Source organism: Pseudorasbora parva, chromosome 13, assembly GCF_024679245.1.
Source record: "Pseudorasbora parva isolate DD20220531a chromosome 13, ASM2467924v1, whole genome shotgun sequence".
Lineage (NCBI taxonomy): Eukaryota > Metazoa > Chordata > Actinopteri > Cypriniformes > Gobionidae > Pseudorasbora > Pseudorasbora parva.
The window spans coordinates 13605386-13625128 of NC_090184.1; the positions used below are offsets into that span (position 1 = coordinate 13605386).

At 37.3% G+C, this 19743-nt stretch overlaps 1 protein-coding gene across 4 annotated transcripts in view; it reads left to right on the forward strand.

The window, feature by feature from the left end:
* Positions 1–19743, forward strand: part of pcsk5b (proprotein convertase subtilisin/kexin type 5b) — an 81278-nt gene that overhangs the window by 5142 nt on the left and 56393 nt on the right. For all 4 annotated transcript variants that reach the window (XM_067413233.1, XM_067413232.1, XM_067413230.1 and 1 more), the window contains exons 4-5: positions 1867–2010; positions 8571–8647. In XM_067413233.1, the coding sequence (XP_067269334.1) occupies positions 1867–2010; positions 8571–8647 (221 nt within the window). The remainder of the gene's footprint in view (positions 1–1866; positions 2011–8570; positions 8648–19743) is intronic.

Sequence of the window (19743 nt, forward strand, 5' to 3'; positions counted from 1 at the left end):
GATTTACCAGACTGTACAAAAGGTTGCACTTTGGCTGCTACAGAAACCTTGAGTCGTAGCACGCATAGCATCTGTTTTCATCACTTTCTGTCTACGATCGTATTTATAGCTTAGACCGAAACGGCGAGAGTGAACTAAGCGTTTGTTCTCTAATGGGTTTGTTACAGCTCTGTCAATGGTTAATATGTCTCAGATAACATTAATACTTTGACCTGAATGCATCCATTTGGCTCGGGTTTCTCTTGTTGACCTGCAAGTTGTACTTTGAGAGCAAATAAACTTGACTTTCCAGGATGGGGTCTAATTCCAACTCTATGCCCAGTGAAACTGTACATTTGGTTCCATGTGATGAATCTAATAGTGTTTGAGTACACAGGGAAAAGACGCAGTAAACAAAGATACGTTTTATAATTTTTTTTTTTGCTTTTTGGTGCTTGGGCTCTTTTCCAAAACTAGCCAGGATTTCACTTCAGCTGTGGCATTGTATTTAGCATGCATGCTTCAGATACGTTGAGCTCTAGAAATCGTGGGAGATGTGGGTTTGAATCCACCCTGTGCTTTGCTTTTTTTTAATCTACAAGGATGTGTAGAAGCATCATTTGATTACATTTGCAATAAAATGAACTCAACCATGTTTTATGCTCTACACTCTAAAAAATCCTGGGTTAAAAACAACCCAAGTTAGGTTGAAAGGACTAACCCAAAAATTGGTCAGTCAGAGTTTTTAATATTTCTTTAAAGAAGTCACTTATGCTCACCAAGGCTGCATTTATTTGATCAAAAATACATTTTTATTTGAATATATTTTAAAATGTAATTTATTCCTGTCATTTCAAAGCTGAATTTTAAGCATTATTACTCAGTCTTCATTACAGTCTTCATTGTGACATGATCCTTCAGAAATCATTTTAATATGCTTTATTAAAATGTATTATTATTATCAATGTTGAAAACAGTTGTGCTGCGTAATATTTTTTTGTGGAAACCGTGATAACTTTTTTTTTGTCACAATACTTTTATGAATAGAAATTTCAAAAGAACAGCATTTATTTGAAATAGAAAGCTTTTATAGCATTATTGCCTGGTTTGCTTAGATTAATCCAGGATCAGGCCTTAGTTCAATTAGGGCATTTAAAGGGTATTTAAAAGTTGAAAATGACCCAATGATTTACTCATCCTAAAGCCATCCTATGTGTATATAACTTTCTTCTTTCAGACAATCAGAGTTATATAAAAAAGTGTCCTGGCTCTTTTAAGCTTTATAATGGCGGTCAATGGCAGGCCAAAACTTGAAGACCAAAAAAGTACATCAACCAATTTTAAAAGTAATTCACATGGCTCTGGGGGTTAATAAAAGCCTCCTGAAGCGAATTGATAGGAAAAATATTCATAATTTTTTGTAAATTGAATACGGAAGGTGGTCTGCCAGAAGCTAGATATTTTACTTTATAACATGTTAAATATGGATATTTTTCTTTCACGAACCTATCAATCCACCGTTTTCATTTTTGGGATAACTATCCAACTTTTATAAACGTGCTTTAAAAAAACATTACTGATGTGCATCTTGAGACAAAACAATGGCACTGACATATTTTAAGATATATCAGTGCAAGATGTTTTTAGTTAAAACAGCTCAAACATTCATTTTAGTCTGGGACTAGCTTAAGACTTGTCTGTGAAACCGGGGGTATAAATGCCTTTACTGTAACTTAAATTGATATTTAATGCATACTTGTTGAATAAAAGTATTAATTTCTTTAAAAAACTCATACTGATCCCAAACTTTTGAATGTTAGTGTAAGCATATGTAACTTCTCACCTTATTACATTTTCACATCCTCCGTTATCTCTGTGTCTATGCAGCACTGTAATGATAACATCCATAACTGTCAGTCTGACATGAATATCGTGGGCGCATGGAAGAGAGGCTACACAGGAAAGGATGTGGTGGTTACCATTCTGGATGATGGTATCGAGAGGAACCATCCAGATCTCATACAGAACTATGTAAGTGTATCTCTGTGTATGTATGGCTGTTCTTTGAATATTGCATACTCTGCATACTGAATAGTGGTGACTATTTTCCCCTAATAGTAACAGTTGAAAAGTAAAAATAGTGTATATTAAACATTCTAAATTGTCACATGACCTAATTACATATGTGTTTAAATCAGCGAGTTATGAATATAATCCTGAAAATAAAAATAGATTTTGCTTGTAGGGATTGTGAATTGCATTTTTAAGCCAATTTTGTGTAAAAACTGCATAACACTAAGCATTATGATTGAATGATAAGACAAAAAAAAATAGTGTTTGATATTTCATAAGATTAATTTGTTACAGCAAATGGCAGGTCACAGTGCATTGGGAAATGTAGTGTTTATGAAATAAAATGTTTTTGTGTTTGTTTACCAACCCACATTTTAGCTAATGCAGTCTGTCATCCAGGTATTCCTTGCATACATAAATATATATTAAGAAATGCTATATAAAGATATAAAGAAATGGTAAGAGCAGAATGTCAGTATGCTTTTCATACAAACTTTGATTCTCGAAGTAGGGATACTGTACCAATTGTGAATAAAAAAAAATGCAATAATTTACAAATCTCATACAATCTCACTTATATTTCATTCACAATAGAATACAGATAACATGAAATATTGAAAGGGAGACATTTTGAAATGTCATGCCAAATATTGGCTCATTTTGGATTTCATGAGAGCTGCACATTCCAAAAAATTTGGGACAGGTTGCAATAAGAGACTGGAAAAGTTAAATGTACATATAAGGAACAACTGGAGGACCAATTTGCAACTTATTAGGTCAACTGGCAACATGATTGGGAATAAAAAGAGCCTCTCAGAGTGGCAGTGTCTCTCAGAAGTCAAGAGGGGTAAAGGATCACCAATTCCATCAATGCTGCGGCGAAAAATAGTCGATCAATATCAGAAACGAGTTTCTCAGAGAAATATTGCAAAGGATTTGAAGTTATCATCATCTACAGTGCATAATCTCATCCAAAGATTCAGAGAATCTGGAACAATCTCTGTGCGTAAGTGTCAAGACCTGAAAACCATTTTGGGTGCCCGTGATCTTCGGGCTCTTAGACGACACTGCATCACATACAGGAATGCTATTGTAATGTAAATCACAACATGGGCTCAGGAATACTTCCAGAAAACATTGTTAGTAAACACAATCTACTGTGCCAGTCGCCGTTGCTGGCTAAAACTGTATAGGTAAAAAAATAAGCCATATCTAAACATGATACAAAGGCGCAGGTGTTTTCTCTGAGTCAAGGCTCATTTAAAATGGACTGTGACAAAGTGGAAAACTGTTCTGTGGTCAGACGAAACAAAATTTGAAGTTCTTTGGTGGAAAACTGGGACCACATGTCATTACGACTAAAGAGGATAAGGACTACCCAAGTTGTTATCAGTGCTCAGTTCAGAAGCCTGCATCTCTGATGTTATGGGGTTGCATGAGTGCATGTGGCATGGGCAGCTTACACATCTGGAAAGGCACCATCAATCCTGAAAGGTAAAAGTTCTAGAACAACATTTACTCCCATCCAGAGGCTGTCTCTTTCAGGGAAGACCTTGCATTTTCCAACATGACAATGCCAGACCACATACTGCATCAATTACAACGTCATGGCTGCGTAGAAGTAGGATCCAGGGAACTGAAATGGCCAGACTGACATCCAGATCTTTCACCCATAGAAAACATTTGGCACATCATAAAGAGGAAGAAGCGATAAAGAAGACCTAAGACAGTTGAGCAACTAGAAGCCTGTATTAGACAAGAATGGGACAACATTCCTATTCCTAAACTTTAGCAACTTGTCGCCTCAGTCCCCAGACGTTTGTAAACTGTTTTAAAAAGAAGAGGTTATGTCACACAGTGGTAAACATGGCTTTCAACTTTGAGATATATTGATGCCATGAAATTTAAAATCAACTTATTTTCCCCTTAAATGATACATTTTCTCAGTTTAAAGGTGCCCTAGAATGATTTGAAACAATGTTAAATTGTTCTCTGATATCTATATACAGGGTATGTGGCTTATTTAAGGGCAAAAATTGTCCAGATACAGTTTTGTAGGTCCATTTACAACCCTATAAATTGTCCCTAGGATGTAATGCTCTGTTTTTGCCTTATTTGGAAGAGTCATGAATATTAATGTTGAGCTCTGCTCTTATTGGCTTATTTCAGCAGCACACAGCTCTCAGCAGTTCAGTGAAGCGGCTCGTGAATCCTGATCGTCCCTGACACAACACAGACAGACTAAATGAAACTTTAAGCAAAACATAAAATGCAGCTTACTTGTTTATTTGGTGTTTTCAGATCATCCGCACGCGAGAGAGCTTGCGTTCGTGCGGTTGCCAGATTTCAGAAATTAAATCCCCCAAAGAGAGCTTTTCTGTGAAAAGAAACCCGTATACACTCCGGTTTTTAACTAAACATGTCCAATCTGGCAACCATATGCACGCGAGCTCTCTCTCGCGCACGGACAATCTAAAAACACCAATAAACAAGTAAGCATTTTATCAATCTCCATTTGAGTTGTTCTGCTTAATGTGTGTCATTCAGCCTACATTTTGGTCTATTTTCGTCAACGATATTGCGTGTTTATATGACGTTAGTCACAATGTAGGCTAACGTTACGCAGTGACTGTGATGTAGCCTAATCTGAAATACAAACAGGCAAAAACATCATAGGAAACACCATACTTCAGTTCTCAAAAATATAAAAATATAACTTATATTTTTACAAAATGAATAGCCTTGTCAAATGACTATTGTTTTAACTTATATGGTGGAAAAGGTGACGTTTGCTAGGATCGAGTGAACGAGCTAAGCAAAGTATCTACGGTTGTATTTTGTAATACAAATTAATATTACCCTGTGTCATTAGACACACTATTTAGTTTGGTATGGTATTTGGTGTTTCCTATTGTTACTGTACTAGCATCTTGTTTTATCTAGACAATGCTGTATCTCTAAGAAACTTTCAATTTAATCAGAAATTGTTTAAATAGTCAATAGGTGGGTAAAATCGCTACTTACTGCTTGCAGGAATATACAGGTCCTTCTCAAAAAATTAGCATATTTCATCTGACCAATAAAAGAAAAGTGTTTTTGATACAAAAAAAGTCAACCTTCAAATAATTATGTTCAGTTATGCACTCAATACTTGGTCGGGAATCCTTTTGCAGAAATGACTGCTTCAATGCGGCGTGGAATGGAGGCGATCAGCCTGTGGCACTGCTGAGGTGTTATGGAGGCCCAGGATGCTCCGATAGCGGCCTTAAGCTCATCCAGAGTGTTGGGTCTTGCGTCTCTCAGTCTCAACTTTCTCACAATATCCCACAGATTCTCTATGGGGTTCAGGTCAGGAGAGTTGGCAGGCCAATTGAGCACAGTAATACCATGGTCAGTAAACCATTTACCAGTGGTTTTGGCACTGTAAGCAGGTGCCAGGTCGTGCTCGAAAACTAAATATTCATCTCCATAAAGCTTTTCAGCAGATGGAAGCATGAAGTGCTCCAAAATCTCCTGATAGCTAGCTGCGTTGACCCTGCCCTTGATGAAACACAGTGGACCAACACCAGCAGCTGACATGGCACCCCAGACCATCACCGACTGTGGGTACTTGACACTGGACTTCAGGCATTTTGGCATTTCCTTCTCCCCAGTCTTCCTCCAGACTCTGGCACCTTGATTTTATGAATGACTTGCAAAATTTGCTTTCATCCGAAAAAAGTACTTTGGACCACTGAGCAACAGTCCAGTGCTGCTTCCCTGTAGCCCAAAGGAATGCGGCACCTTACCCTCTCGCTTGAGGGTGTCAATGATGGCCTTCTGGACAGCAGTCAGGTCGGCAGTCTTACCCATGACTGCAGTTTTGAGTAATGAACCAGGCTGAGAGTTTTTAAAAGCCTCAGGAATCCTTTGCAGGTGTTTAGAGTTAATTAGTTGATTCAGATGATTAGGTTAATAGCTCGTTTAGAGAACCTTTTCATGATATGCTAATTTTTTGAGATAGGAATTTTGGGTTTTCATGAGCTGTATGCCAAAAACAGCTGTATGTTAAAACAATAAAAGACCTGAAATATTTCAGTTGGAGTGCAATGAATCTAAAATATATGAAAGTTTAATTTTTATCATTACATTATGGAAAATAATGAACTTTTATCACAATATGCTAATTTTTTGAGAAGGACCTGTAGTTGCCACTTTCTTCAGTTTAAGACGTTGAGCGAAGCTTGCTTGAAATGGGCCGAACAAACGAACGATCTTGAATTAAATTGTGGTATCGGATTATAAACATCAACCATGACTGTTGACATTTTTTATCTGTGGGAAGGATATGTAAAGTCCTCAGGTCTCCTGAACAGCCTGGAACATGAAGTGTGTCCATGCCAGACCTGATGATTCGCTCCATTTCCGCCTTACAAAGTACATGTTTGGACAGATGCAAATGTTGGGGGCGTGCATATAAATGATCCCCAATGCTTGCATCACGATTGGCGTTATGTTGAGAAGCACCTTTTTTTCTGCGGAGTTTTGGATTCACGAGATTTACATAAGAAGTAGGAGGCAATGATGTTTGAGACTCACAGTATGTGATGTCCATGTACTGAACTCTTATTATTTCACCATGGCAAGGTTAATTCAATTTTTCATTCTAGGGCACCTTTAATTATTTGATATGACATCTGTGTTGTGTTCTGAATAAAATATTTAAATTTGTAAGTTTCACATCATGCATTCTGCTTTGAATCACAATTTGTACAGTGTCTTACTGAAATCTAACTTTTCTGGAATCGGGTTTGTACTTGCTTTGTTCCTAACGACCCAACTCGCTGATTACATAAGTAGCTGACTTCTCACACAGAACACATTTTTGTAATCCTCTGTGCTGCTGCTTTTTCTATATAAATATTTGTTGGATGGACATGTTTGACAGTTGGACTCACATCTTTCATCTTTTGCAGCATCTTGCACATGACATTAGGGCTAAAAAAACTAATTTGAATTGTATATGTAAATATATCTAATAATCAAATTATATTCAAATTTAAAAGGCTATTTGGAAAAGCTGGAAAAGGCCACAAAAAGGCACAATGAGAAAAATACCAATGCATCGTTGGGTTAGTTCACCCATAATTTACTCGCCCTCGAACCATCCCAGGTGTATATGACTTCTTTATGCCAAACAGACATTATACAGATTTTACTTTACAAATGTAATAATATGGATATTTTTCTTACAAAAACACATGGCTTCTCTTCTTAAGGCCTTTCTTAACCTCTAGAGCTGTGTGGATCAAGGCTGCAACATACTCCGCAAAAACAGAGAAAAAAGTTCTTGGTCCTAGGGCTGCAAGAACAAAATGACGTCATTTTGTTCTTGCAGCCCTGGTTTGGGAGTTCTCGCAGCTTGTTCTCGACACATCGTCTGAGCAGAACTTTTTTCTTGCGGGTGTCCGAGAACTATTGTGTGATTGGTCATACATTTAATGTGGGCGTAATTAATGAAGAGAAACGCAGATGATGGCTCCTGGTTTTCTCGTGAAGTGTGGCAAGAACAAACTTTGTTCTTGTTCTTGCCACCTCGAGAAAATGAACAAATTTCTTGGTTCTTGCAGAGTATGTTCCATGCTTTACTTTTATAATGGACGGATGTGCTTTGTTAGCGTTCAGAATCCAAGTTACCATTCGCTCCGATTATGAAGCTTGGATATTTTTAATCTGTTTGTCAAAAGCTAGTTATCCTAGTTTATACAAATGCACCATTTCGCTTTAAAAGGGCCTTTATTAAACCCTGGAGCCATATGGATATCTTTAATGGTACATGGATGCACTTTTTTTGGGCTTTAAAATTAAATCCTCCATTCACTGTCATTATAAAGCTTGGAAGAGCTAGGACATTATTTAATGTATCTCTGACTGTGTTCGTCTGAAAGAAGAATGTCATATACGCCTAGGATGACTTGGGGAGGGTTAATAAATCATGGGGTAATTTTCATTTTTGGGTGAACTAACCCTTTAAAATATAGCATTAGAAAAACAGTAGGTGAAGGATTTGTGAATGGCTGTGAATCGAGACAACTAGTATGTCACATGACAGTAACAACATGGCATATGTAGTACATCCGAATTTCATTCATACTACACGCTACACACATTTATACTATATAGAACATAGTTTTTAGCAGTCACAAAATACATTTAAATCCAAATGTAGGACCTACTATACAGGATTTCGGATGCATCGTAGGTTTTGGATCAGAAAAAAATGAGCAAAACAAAAGCGCACAAGCTGTGTCTGTTTGTTAATTGTCTGCTGTCTTTGTGTTTATATAAGCTCTGTCCTAGAAGTATAAGTCCCCTTTACTCCAAAAAAGCCATTTACATGTAAAAGTCAAAAAATTATGTACTTTGTTGCAGTTTAGCATGTTTACTGTGTCCTAACTGGCACATATATGTAATGGATGGACAAATACACATTTGAATATGTTCTCATACGTCTTTTGTTGCTTTTGATCTGTTTGCAGGATTTTGATGCCAGTTATGACGTGAACGGTAATGACGCGGATCCCATGCCCCGATATGATGCCAGTAATGAGAACAAGTAAGAGTGAAGTACATTACACATGCACACGCTCAATACTTTGCACATATCAGGTCATTAAATGCCTGGAAAGGCTTTGTTTGTACAGTCCTCTCTGTGGTGTGTGTAAATGTGGGGATTTGGCATCTGATCTGTGCATTAGTAAGAGTGTTTGGCAAGTTTGTTTGGTGAATATGGGTTTTTGGAGTTTACTTTTTGTGTGTCTAAGTGTTTCATGGGTGCATGAGTAAATATGGCGCTTGGCTTGTGTGTGCAAGTAACTGTATTTGGCATCTTTGTTTGGCAAAAAGAGATTTTTGGAATTAGCTCTCTGTGAGAGATTATGTATGTGTGTGGAAATGTTGGCACAAGATCAGTGTGTGTTTGGTGAATGTTGATATTTGGTTTGTTGCGTGTATATATGGGTGTGTTTGGTGTGTGGGTGGAGGCCCCCATGTGTTTTTGTGGCTGCCACTCTACCAGTGTGTGTGAGCCTGTGCCAGATGGCTCTGCAGCTTTTTTGGACCATTTAGACAGAAAGCTTGGCCTGGGTTCTAGTCCTCTGTGCCGTTGCTGTTTCTTCTAGGAGCTCCAGAGCACTGCCATTCTGCAACTGATGATAGAAAACCGTTCTGGGGGGGGTGTGCTTTTCAAACAACAACATAACTCACGTTTTAACTATCATAGTACATCGTACATGAAGAAATCAACTAGCTAGTCAGTAATCACGACGGTTTCCCGATACTGTATTGAATTTGTCGCAAATCTGTCGTTCAACCACGTTGGTTAATGATGTCAGGCAGGTGGTGGATTAATAACTTATTTTAATGGATCTGTTTGAGATCGAATTAACACCAGATTATTTGCTTAACTTATAGATGTGGCATCTGAGTAGTAATTCTCCTTTTTTCCTCAGTTATTTTGCTTTCTTTTGTCTCTTTCTTATGTACTAGAGGACATAAGCTAATGCTTACTTCAAAAACGGTGCTTTAAAGGGATTGTTCACCCAATAATGAAAATTTTATGTCTATCTGCTTGCCCCCAGGGCATCCAGGATGCAGGTGTATAATGTTGCTCGTATAATGCATGTCACTGGGGTCTAATTCTTAGACCCATTGACATGTATTATACGAGCAACGGTTGCCGTTAAAAATCTTAATTTGTGTTCTACTGAAGAAACAAACACACCTACATCTTGGATGCCCTGGGGGTAAGCGGATAAACATAACATTTTCATTTTTGGGTGAACTATCCCTTTAAATCCCTTGAAAACGAACCCATGGTTTCACAGCCTAGTCCCAGACTAAAACGCATGTTTGAGATTTTTAACTAAAAGCAACTTGCATGGATATCTTAATCTGCGAGTGCCATTGTTTTGTCTCAAGATGCGCACCAGTTTTGTTTTTTCTAAAGCACATTTATAAAAGCTGCTTAAATGTCCTTATTGAACTAAGGCCTAATCCTGGCTTAATCTAAGCCCTGTCTGTGAAACCAGGCCAATAAGATGCAAATTAAATGTATATACATTCGAAATGGAAAATGTATAAATTGTACTGAATGTCTGCTTGCTTGTTTTTCTCAAGAAAATGATTAAGTCCACATAACATACAAACAAGAAACTATGCTTCTAACTACAGGTCAAAAGCTGTCGTTCCAAAAAAAGAAAAAAGAAAAAAAAAGATTTTTTACTGCTTGTTCAAATTTCTTCATTAAAATGAGCTAAAGCAACACAATTGTTATACATTTTGCCCTAACTTAATTTGATTGTGTTCAGTCCACTTAAATCAAATTTGAGTTTACTTAATCCGTTTGTGTTGATTAAGCTGTTCTTTATTTCGTGGAACACAAAGACGTGTGAACTATTTCAAGGTGAATTTCTAAGAATGTGTCTGGGTCACATTTCACCATTGCGCAAAACATCATTTCTTTCTTTTGACTTAGTGTTATTTTGGTATCATTTATAATAGCTATAGCTTTTATTAATATTTTTAAATATATATTTTTACATTTTTAGTTTTAGATTAGTTTTTAGTAATTTTGTTTTGTGCTTTTGCAATTTTTTATTAGTTTTTATATTATGATTTAGGTTTAATTTTTTCACTTTGTTAGTAGTCAATATGTTGGTTTTTCATCGAATATTTCAGCTTTTGAGTTCAGCTTTTTATATTTTTAGTTAATGATCATAATTTTATTTGAATAAAGGACCTTTTTTTTTTATACAAAAGGCACATTTCACACCAACCAATTCTCATTACCATAATACAAAAATCACATTGTTATTACTGCACTGTACAATATTATTGCTGCTTTAAGTAAATTACCTTAATTTTGAGTTCAGTGTAATAAAAAAATAGTTAATACAATAAAGGAGATTGGTTTAGTAAATAGCATATTTTAAATCTCCAGCTAAGTGGATTTGACAAAAGATAAAAAGTTTTGATTTAACAAATCATTAAAATGATTTTTTACAGTGTAGAAAGTTTTTTTTTTTTATGTAAATGGTAAAATACTTATCCGATGTACCTCCTTCAATGTAAGTCTATCGGATTTTCCCTCCTTTATTATAGTCTTAGGAAAGTGATATCACACCTGAGGTATAATTCATATCCGTAGTTCAAATGGTGCGGGACGAGCTATGTGCTGAAATGTAATGCTTATCCCTAAGAATGTGCAATAGTAGTAGTGATTGTTGACTATATCAGACACCACTGAATGGTGTATTATGGAAATGCTCCTCAATCCCCCATCTGGAGGTCTCTGCATGTGACTGCACGTATGCATGAGCGTTTTCATGTCGTGCAGCACAACTATTCCTCCTCTTAATTTACACTTTCAGAAGCCCCATTAGAAGTATTTCCGTGGCCCGAGGAAGAGGGGGAGTGTTTGACGCCGCCACTGCTTTTAGAAGGAAGTGTGTGGTGGAGACCAGAGAAGGGAGGTTTATGTCTGCATGTATAGACACGCTGTATAGAATACCATCCACCTCCTTTAGTAGCTTCTTCTGTCTCTGTGTGGATTCAAGCACGTAAAGTTCAAAAGTTCTCACCAAGACAGGAAGTGTAGACAACATAAGTATATGTCAATTAAATAAGGCATATTCTACATTTGTAGCATTCATTTTTTTTCTTTAAAGTCTATTCATATTGTTAGTCAAGATTATGTGCAATAAACAAAATTTAGTTTCATATCACCTTTTACCATGAATTAAATAAGAAGTTTTTGCTACTGTAGCTTTAAATAGTTACATATGCAACTGACCTCCTTTATTATTGGCTTACTTCTTTGTACTGCTGTAGGTCATAAGGCACTTTTACTCTTCCTAAACCATTAAGATATATATTTTTAAAGAATAATACATAATTGTTAATCATCATTTTCTAATTTATATAATAATGTAATAATAAATAACAATAATAGTGTTGGTATTAGATTAGGTATTGTATCTAATATATATATATATCTTTTTAATTAATACAATACATTTCTTATTTAAAAAATAAGGCAATAGATGTATTTATCAATCTTTGAGAGGTTCCTTGCTCAAAGAGGAAGTAAAATGAGGCTCTCATTTATGTAGCGGAATAACGGTTATGACCATTTTCAAAAGAGCACAAACACACTACAAATGTACCGCATGTATTTTGGGTTTATTCAGTAAAGTCTCCCCTGTTGTTTGGCGTCTATCCTACACAAGCTGTTGATCTTTTATGTGCTGGAATGTTTTGTGTTGGTTCCTCCGCTGATAGTTTGTGTAATGTGAGTCTTTATTTCCCTGCGGTGGGTTTTGACCGCGAGCTTCACCGCTGGAGGTCGTTCTGAGTGACGGTGGACTTTTGAGCTCCAAACTCAGCGGCTGTATTGTAAATATTGCGAGTTAATATATCTCACAGATGAACATGGGCTTTGCTCTAGGCTTTCAGTGGAACTGCAGTTTATTGACCCAGTCTGACCTTAAAGCTGTAAGTCAAATGTGCAGCACTAGTGGAGGTTCCAGTGTGTGTGTGTGTGTGTGTGTGTGTGTGTGTGTGTGTGTGTGTGTGTGTGTGTGTGTGTGTGTGTGTGTGTGTGTGTGTGGTTCAGTGTGTGACTGGACATTTGTGTATTTTCTGTATGCTTTATGGGTTTATGCATTATATATAATACGTTTAGCAGTTTTCTTCATTTTTGTTTTTGTAGGAAACGTTTCAGTGTCTTGTGCGGTTTTGGAATGCTGGAATGTTCTGTTCAGGTGTGGTGTGTGTTTCTGGTTTTCCCATTGACCTGTATTCTGCTAGCAGATGTGACTTAGTGTCCCGTAGCAGGGTTTTGACAATCGGCATATAATATAGATAGACAATTTAGGGCAAAGTAGGGGTGGGCGAAAATCAAAATCTTAATTCAGTTAATTAAGTCTTTCATTTATTTATTTTTTTATCTTTAATTATCTTATTAAAAATACAAACAAATGTGTAAATTACAAGTAATATGTTTTTTCAGATACATTAAGTTTATTTAAAGGTCCCATGGCATGAAATTCTTATTTTATGAGGTTTTTCAACATTAATATGAGTTCCCCTAGCCTGAATGTTGTCCCCAAGTCGCTAGAAATTTTGATCAGTATAAAACGAGTTCAGGCTGTCTTTCTCTGCCTTTGAGAAACTGAGAGCTCAGACGAGCTGATCTTGAATTCTCCTGTTATGACATCATACCAGGAAAGGTTTCCGCCCCTTCCTCTGCTTTGCCCGCCCAGAGAATTAGTAGAAAAAGGAGACAGTTTTATCAGTGGATGTCAGCAGCACAGGCTTTACCATACGGATTCAACAGCACCGCCACAAACAGTGAGTAACAGTGTTCATTAATGTCTGATCTGGGATCAGTGAGTTCTGATGTGTAGCTAATCATTCAAGTTCACACAGATTTTCTTTCTAAATCGTTTAAAACTGTCAGTCCTGCAGCTGGCCGTCTTGATGCATCAGTGAATCAAGCCAGTGACTAAAACCATCAACTTCACATCATTCCTGTTAGCAGCATGAGACAAATCTGTTATTTAAATGATTAAACTATAGAGAGCAATCAAAGAACACTCTTTATAATGTTTCGATCGGTCAATCACACGTTCGAATGACGCTGCTCATTATGCTCAACAGAAGCTCCTACTCTATTCATGTCGATGTCGTGTTTGCTGTTAGCTGTGGTGAAAGCATTTTGTGAGAGAAATAACGTTGCAAAGTTCACTCGTGTTTATTCAGAGCTCTCAAATACAAACAAAATAAACTCGCGCTCTCAAAAACTCGGTACAGTAACACTTCCTCAACAATCCTTCCCCAGCTCCGTTTCTCTCCGTCTCTTTCTCGACTGGCAGCGCTGCAGGTGCTGCTCTGCTCGCCTGACTAAACCACGGTCCCATCCGCACGATCTAATTTTAAATGCAAAAATGTCAGCCAATCACAACAGTGGGTGTTTTCACTGAAGACTCACAGCAGACACGCCTCTTGAAACAGAGCATTCTAAACAGAGGGCTAATATCAGTATAGAAAAAATGCCTTATATTTCTAAATTATGACATTTTTTGATGTAAAAACCATACTGTCAATATAAGTACACCCCAGGGAACATTATAAAACAATAAAACAACCCATGCCATGGGACCTTTAATAGTAGCACTCAAGTAAGAAAGAAAATAAATAAATGCACTCACTGTATGAGTTCCATGCATGTTGATTCTTTTTAAAGGGGTCCTATTATGCTTTTTCACTTTTTTAACTTTAGTTGGTGTGTAATGTTGCTGTTTGAGCATAAAAAAAGCACTTGTTTATAATACAACACATTTTTTTCCTGGATCTTATGAAGTCAATAATGTTCCTTATTGAAGTAATCCCCGCCCACGGAATACTCAAAAAAGGGGACGAGGCCTGGTTGAGCTGCATTAGAGAAGATGAAGTGTGTTGTTGCTGTTTTTTTCTACCTGGCAAAAAGGCTTAATTTATTTTTAAACAGTGTTCCTGAATGTTATAACCTCAACGTTTGTGTGTGCACGCCACATTTTACGGAGAACAGCAGACAGACAGTACAATGGAGGCTACAAAAGCTTCTACTGAAAGTCATTGCCGTACCCATTTTGTCAGGACAATCTGTTGTTTATGGATTACAACTTGTTTTTTGTTTCAAATGTGTTTCAATTAACAGTTTCAATTACAGGTTTTTTGTAGTTGCTTGCTATGATGTAAACGAAAGGCAAAGCTTTGCCTCCACTAGCCTGCTAACTAGCATTACAGTAATGTTGTTGTGTCTACTACTGTGGCTTTTCTAAGTCTTGCTTTTGTAAGACTGTTCACCACCCTTGGGAAAAGTATCCATGATTTTGTGATCGATTACTGTTTGTATTACCATATTTTTCCGACAAATATGATTAAATGGTGGATAACCATTATCGTATCTATAAGAAAATTACAAAAACAACATCCTGTGAATTCCGTATATGCAAAATCTGTGCTTATGCTGTTCTACAAAATCCTGTTGTTCGTTAACATTGTGCGAATCGGAATCAGGCTCGAATTGGTTTGAAATTGACTGCATTGTTAATATTTATATTTGAGTAAAGTTGGCCGTTATGAAGGTGTGGGACATTTCCTGAACACGCTGAGGGGGTGCCAAGAACACACTGGGCCAGCTAACCAATCGGCACATTTTCAATGAGGCCCCGCTTTCCGAAATACGAAATAAGACGTTCGACTCAGACTGGGCAGAGAGGAACTGTAAATATGTAAAGGAAAAAATAGTTTTTTTGAACAATCAATCATGAAAACATATTCTGGTACACACCAAAAACAAAATCAAGACTTTGTAAAAGGGCATAATAGGACCCCTTTAAAGCTACTCAAGTTATTTAGTCAAGAGCAGTTAATAATTTTCTCTTTGTCTTTTGTTATGTGACTAACTTTAATGGCACAAGTGGCCCGAGGTGGACAGTAACTAAGTACATTTACTTGAGTATCTGTACTTTACTGGAGTATAATTTTTTTCTGGATACTTTTACTTCACTACATTTGAAAGACAAATATCGTACTTTTTACTCCACTACATTTCTATCTAGGTCAAAAGTCGTTTCTGCAGCAGCTCTGAAAGTCGGAGGATGATTTTTTTCCATCTTTAAAAGTTTTTTTGTTGTTGTTGTTTCAGACAGTCTGTTAGGAATCACTCTTATAGGGTCATATACATTTTCCCAACTTTTTTTGAACACTGATCAGTTCATAGCAAAATGGAAAAAGACGGTTCTTAGGCACAAGTGTGTGCACCCATAGCCATACTTTGAAAATATGTTTCAGTTTAAAAAAAATCAAGATTAGTTTAGTTGGCATACACTTGGTGCTTATAAAATATTAAAAATATAAACGTCTGGGAGAAAGAGAAGAGGAAAGTTGGGAGAATATCAGACGTGTATCAGTGTATTGGATTCGTGCATTTGGCCTTAAAGTGACAGCAGCTTTGTAAAGAGCTTTGTATCTTATATACAAGTATTTAAATTAGTTTAAGTTAGTCGTATGCTAGTACGTCAGATGGAGCATCACTGACTGGCTTAAACCATGATGACAGTGTGCATTTATACAACAATAATAAAATAATGCATTGGCATAATAAAGGAAATTTACTTTGATACTTAAGTACTTTTGAAAAAAAATACTTCTGTACTTTTACTTGAGTAAAAATCTGTTTTTACAACTTTCACTTGTAACAGAGTAATATTTGACCAGTAGTAATTTTACTTTTACTCAAGTAATAGAGTTGTGTACTTTGTCCACCTCTGCGAGTGGCAGCAGGTATTTTAGGCTGCTATCACTTTAAGACTAATGAAGGGGCTGTTTACACCTGGTCACTTTATAGCTGTCCTATAAAAGACCAGGTGTAAATGCACTCCAAAACGCTTTTGAGACCGATATCCAATCACTCAAACCACTTCATGAGATTGTCTGAGACACATTCCAAATAAAACTGGACAAATGTAAATGTATCGGGTTGTTGGAGCCACCTATGTACAAACCCGATTCCAAAACTACAAATTGTGAATAAAAAAGGAATGCAATAATTTACAAATCTCATAAATGTATATTTTATTCACAATATAATATAGATAACATATCAAATGTTGAAAGTGAGACATTTTGAAATTAGATTTCATGAGCTACGCATTCCAAAAAAGTTGGGACAGGTTGCAATAAGAGGCCGGAAAAGTTAAATGTACATATAAGGAACAACTGGAGGACCAAATTGCAACTAATTAGGTTAGTTGGCAACATGATTAGGTATAAAAAGAGCCTCTCAGAGTGGCAGATCGTTTCTCAGAGAAAAATTGCAAAGAGTTTGAAGTTATCATCATCTACAATGCATAATATCAGCCAAAGATTCAGAGAATCTGGAACAATCTCTGTGCGTAAGTGTCAAGACCTGAAAACCATATTGGATGCCCGTGATCTTCGGGCCCTTAGATCAGAGTCCTGCACGGGTCCATTTTTGGAGACCCGCCCCCGCCCGTACCCGCAAGGTTTAGCACCAGATCTGACCCATGAACCGGGAAAATGTCAAAATTAAATCCGCACCTGCCCAGACCCGTTAATATTTGACCCGTTACCCGATCCGTGTCCAAGATAAATCACACACTCTAAAATCATTCCAATTAAAATGCTTTATTTTTTTATCCTGCACCCATCTCAACATCACAACAGCTTCATGAATGGGCTATTGAAACAGTCTGTGCCTTTAAAGACTCGTTGTCAACAATTTTATATACTCCACTCGCCAACTTTACTTTTACTTCATCCATTGCTAGTCCTGCAACCATCGCTCCATCTGGGCTACGAGAGGCACAAAAGTTGCACCGTCGGTGACGTGATGGTTCAAAGGCATATCGTTCTTGCGTATGTGTAATGGTAATTTGGACATAGAAATTGTAATACAGAATGTTTGTGGGGAAAGAAGGAGGCGGGAACCGGCGAATATTTAAAAGACTTTAACCAAACAAAACGAAAGTAACGTGGGCAGCCTCTCACGGACAACTGCCACACACACATAATAAAACGTAAACACAACTCAACGTCAAATCCAGGTCTGGTGATCTCTCTGCCTTTATTGGTGTCGCTCGTCCTTATATACCTCCTCATGAGAGGTCTCTCGCTCGTCCACCTCGCCACAGAAATATTGCACATATTTTTTTTATCCACGCTACTACCCGCCCGCACAGAGTTAATTATCTGCCCGCATCCCCGCCCGAGAATTTTATAAATGTCACAATCCACCCGTTTTAGCCACTTTTATGCGGGTACCCGTTGAAAGGTCATAAACTCTATAGGTCAAAAAAGAAGCAACATCTAAACATGATCCAGAAGTGCAGGCGTTTCACTGGGCCAAGGCTCATTTAAAATGGACTGTGGCAAAGTGGAAAACTGTTCTGTGGTCACACGAATCAAAATTTGAAGTTCTTTTTGGAAAACTGGGATGCCATGTCATCACAACTAAAGAGGACCAGGATAACCCAAGTTGTTATCAGCGCTCAGTTCAGAAGCCTGCATCTCTGATGGTATGGGGTTGCATGGGCAGCTTACACATCTGGAAAGGCACCATCAATCCTGAAAGGTATATCCAAGTTCTAAAACAACATTTGCTCCCATCCAGATGTTGTCTCTTTCAGGGAAGACCTTCCATTTTGCAACATGACAATGCCAGACCACATACTGCATCAATTGCAACATCATGGCTGGATAAAAGTAGGATCCAGGTACTGAAATGGCCAGCCTGCAGTCCAGATCTTTCACTTATAGAAAACATTTAGCGCATCATAAAGAGGAAGAAGTGATAAAGAAGACCTAAGACAGTTGAGCAACTAGAAGCCTGTATTAGACAAGAATGGAACAACATTCCTATTCCTAAACTTGAGCAACTTGTCTCCTCAGTCCCCAGATGTTTGCCGACTGTTATAAAAAGATGAGGGGATGCCACATAAAAACACAAAAGTTTTGGGAGGGAATATAATATACATTTTCCTCCCATCTATATTTTTTCATCACCATGTCCTTACTATGATCTCTCTTCAAAAGCAGATTGTAGAGACATTTTAATCGTTAGCAATCTAAAATTGTGACATCGCTAGCTCCATTTCGAGCTGTTGTATTCTGAAATGTGTGAATATGCAAATCATAACATAAGTCGTGTTCTCAGTTCTTTGATTGAGGTGGTTGCAATAAGAAGATAATTATATAGCATTATATACTTAAAGGGTTAGTTCACCCAAAAATAAAATTGATGTCATTAATGACTCATCCTAATGTCGTTCCACACCCGTAAGACCTCGTTTCATCTTCAGAACACAGTTTAAGATGTTTTATATTTAGTCTGAGAGCATATGAAAGTGTATGCACACTATACTGTCCATGTCCAGAAAGGTAATAACATCATCAAAGTAGTCCATATGTGTCATCAGTTAGTTAGTTAGAATCTCTTGAAGCATCGAAAATACTACGACTTTATTCAGCATTGTCTCCTCTTCCTTGTTTGTGTTCAATCCTCAAATAAAGATTTAAACGGTTATAAATCAGCGTATTGATTCATGATTCATATTGCGTGTCAAACTGCTGAAATCACATGACACCGGTGATCCATTTAAAATATGCAATTCAATATGCTGACAGAAAGCAGGTTAATGCGTTAACATATTAAATGTAGGTTCATGTAGGTTGTCTACAAACCAGAAGGTTGGTGGTTCAATCCCCGGTTCCACATGACCAAGTGTCGAGGTGTCCATGAGCAAGACACCTAACCCCAGCTGCTCCCGACGAGCTGGATGGCGCCTTACATGGCTGACATCGCCGTCGGTGTATGAATGGGTGAATGTGAGGCAAAAATGTAAAGCGCTTTGGATAAAAGCGCTATATAAATGCAGTCCATTTACATTTACAAATGAAATGGAAGAAAGGGACAAAAATATAGCAGTGACGATCGATTAATGCCTAATGCACTTTGAAGCTAGCTGGCAAACAATCAAGCAAAATGAAGTGTTTCCAGGAGATGGCACCGCGATCGAGCTTGTGCAGCGCTAACAGAATGCGTACCATTTGTGTGTGTATTAGAGCATGTAATATTCTGCAGTC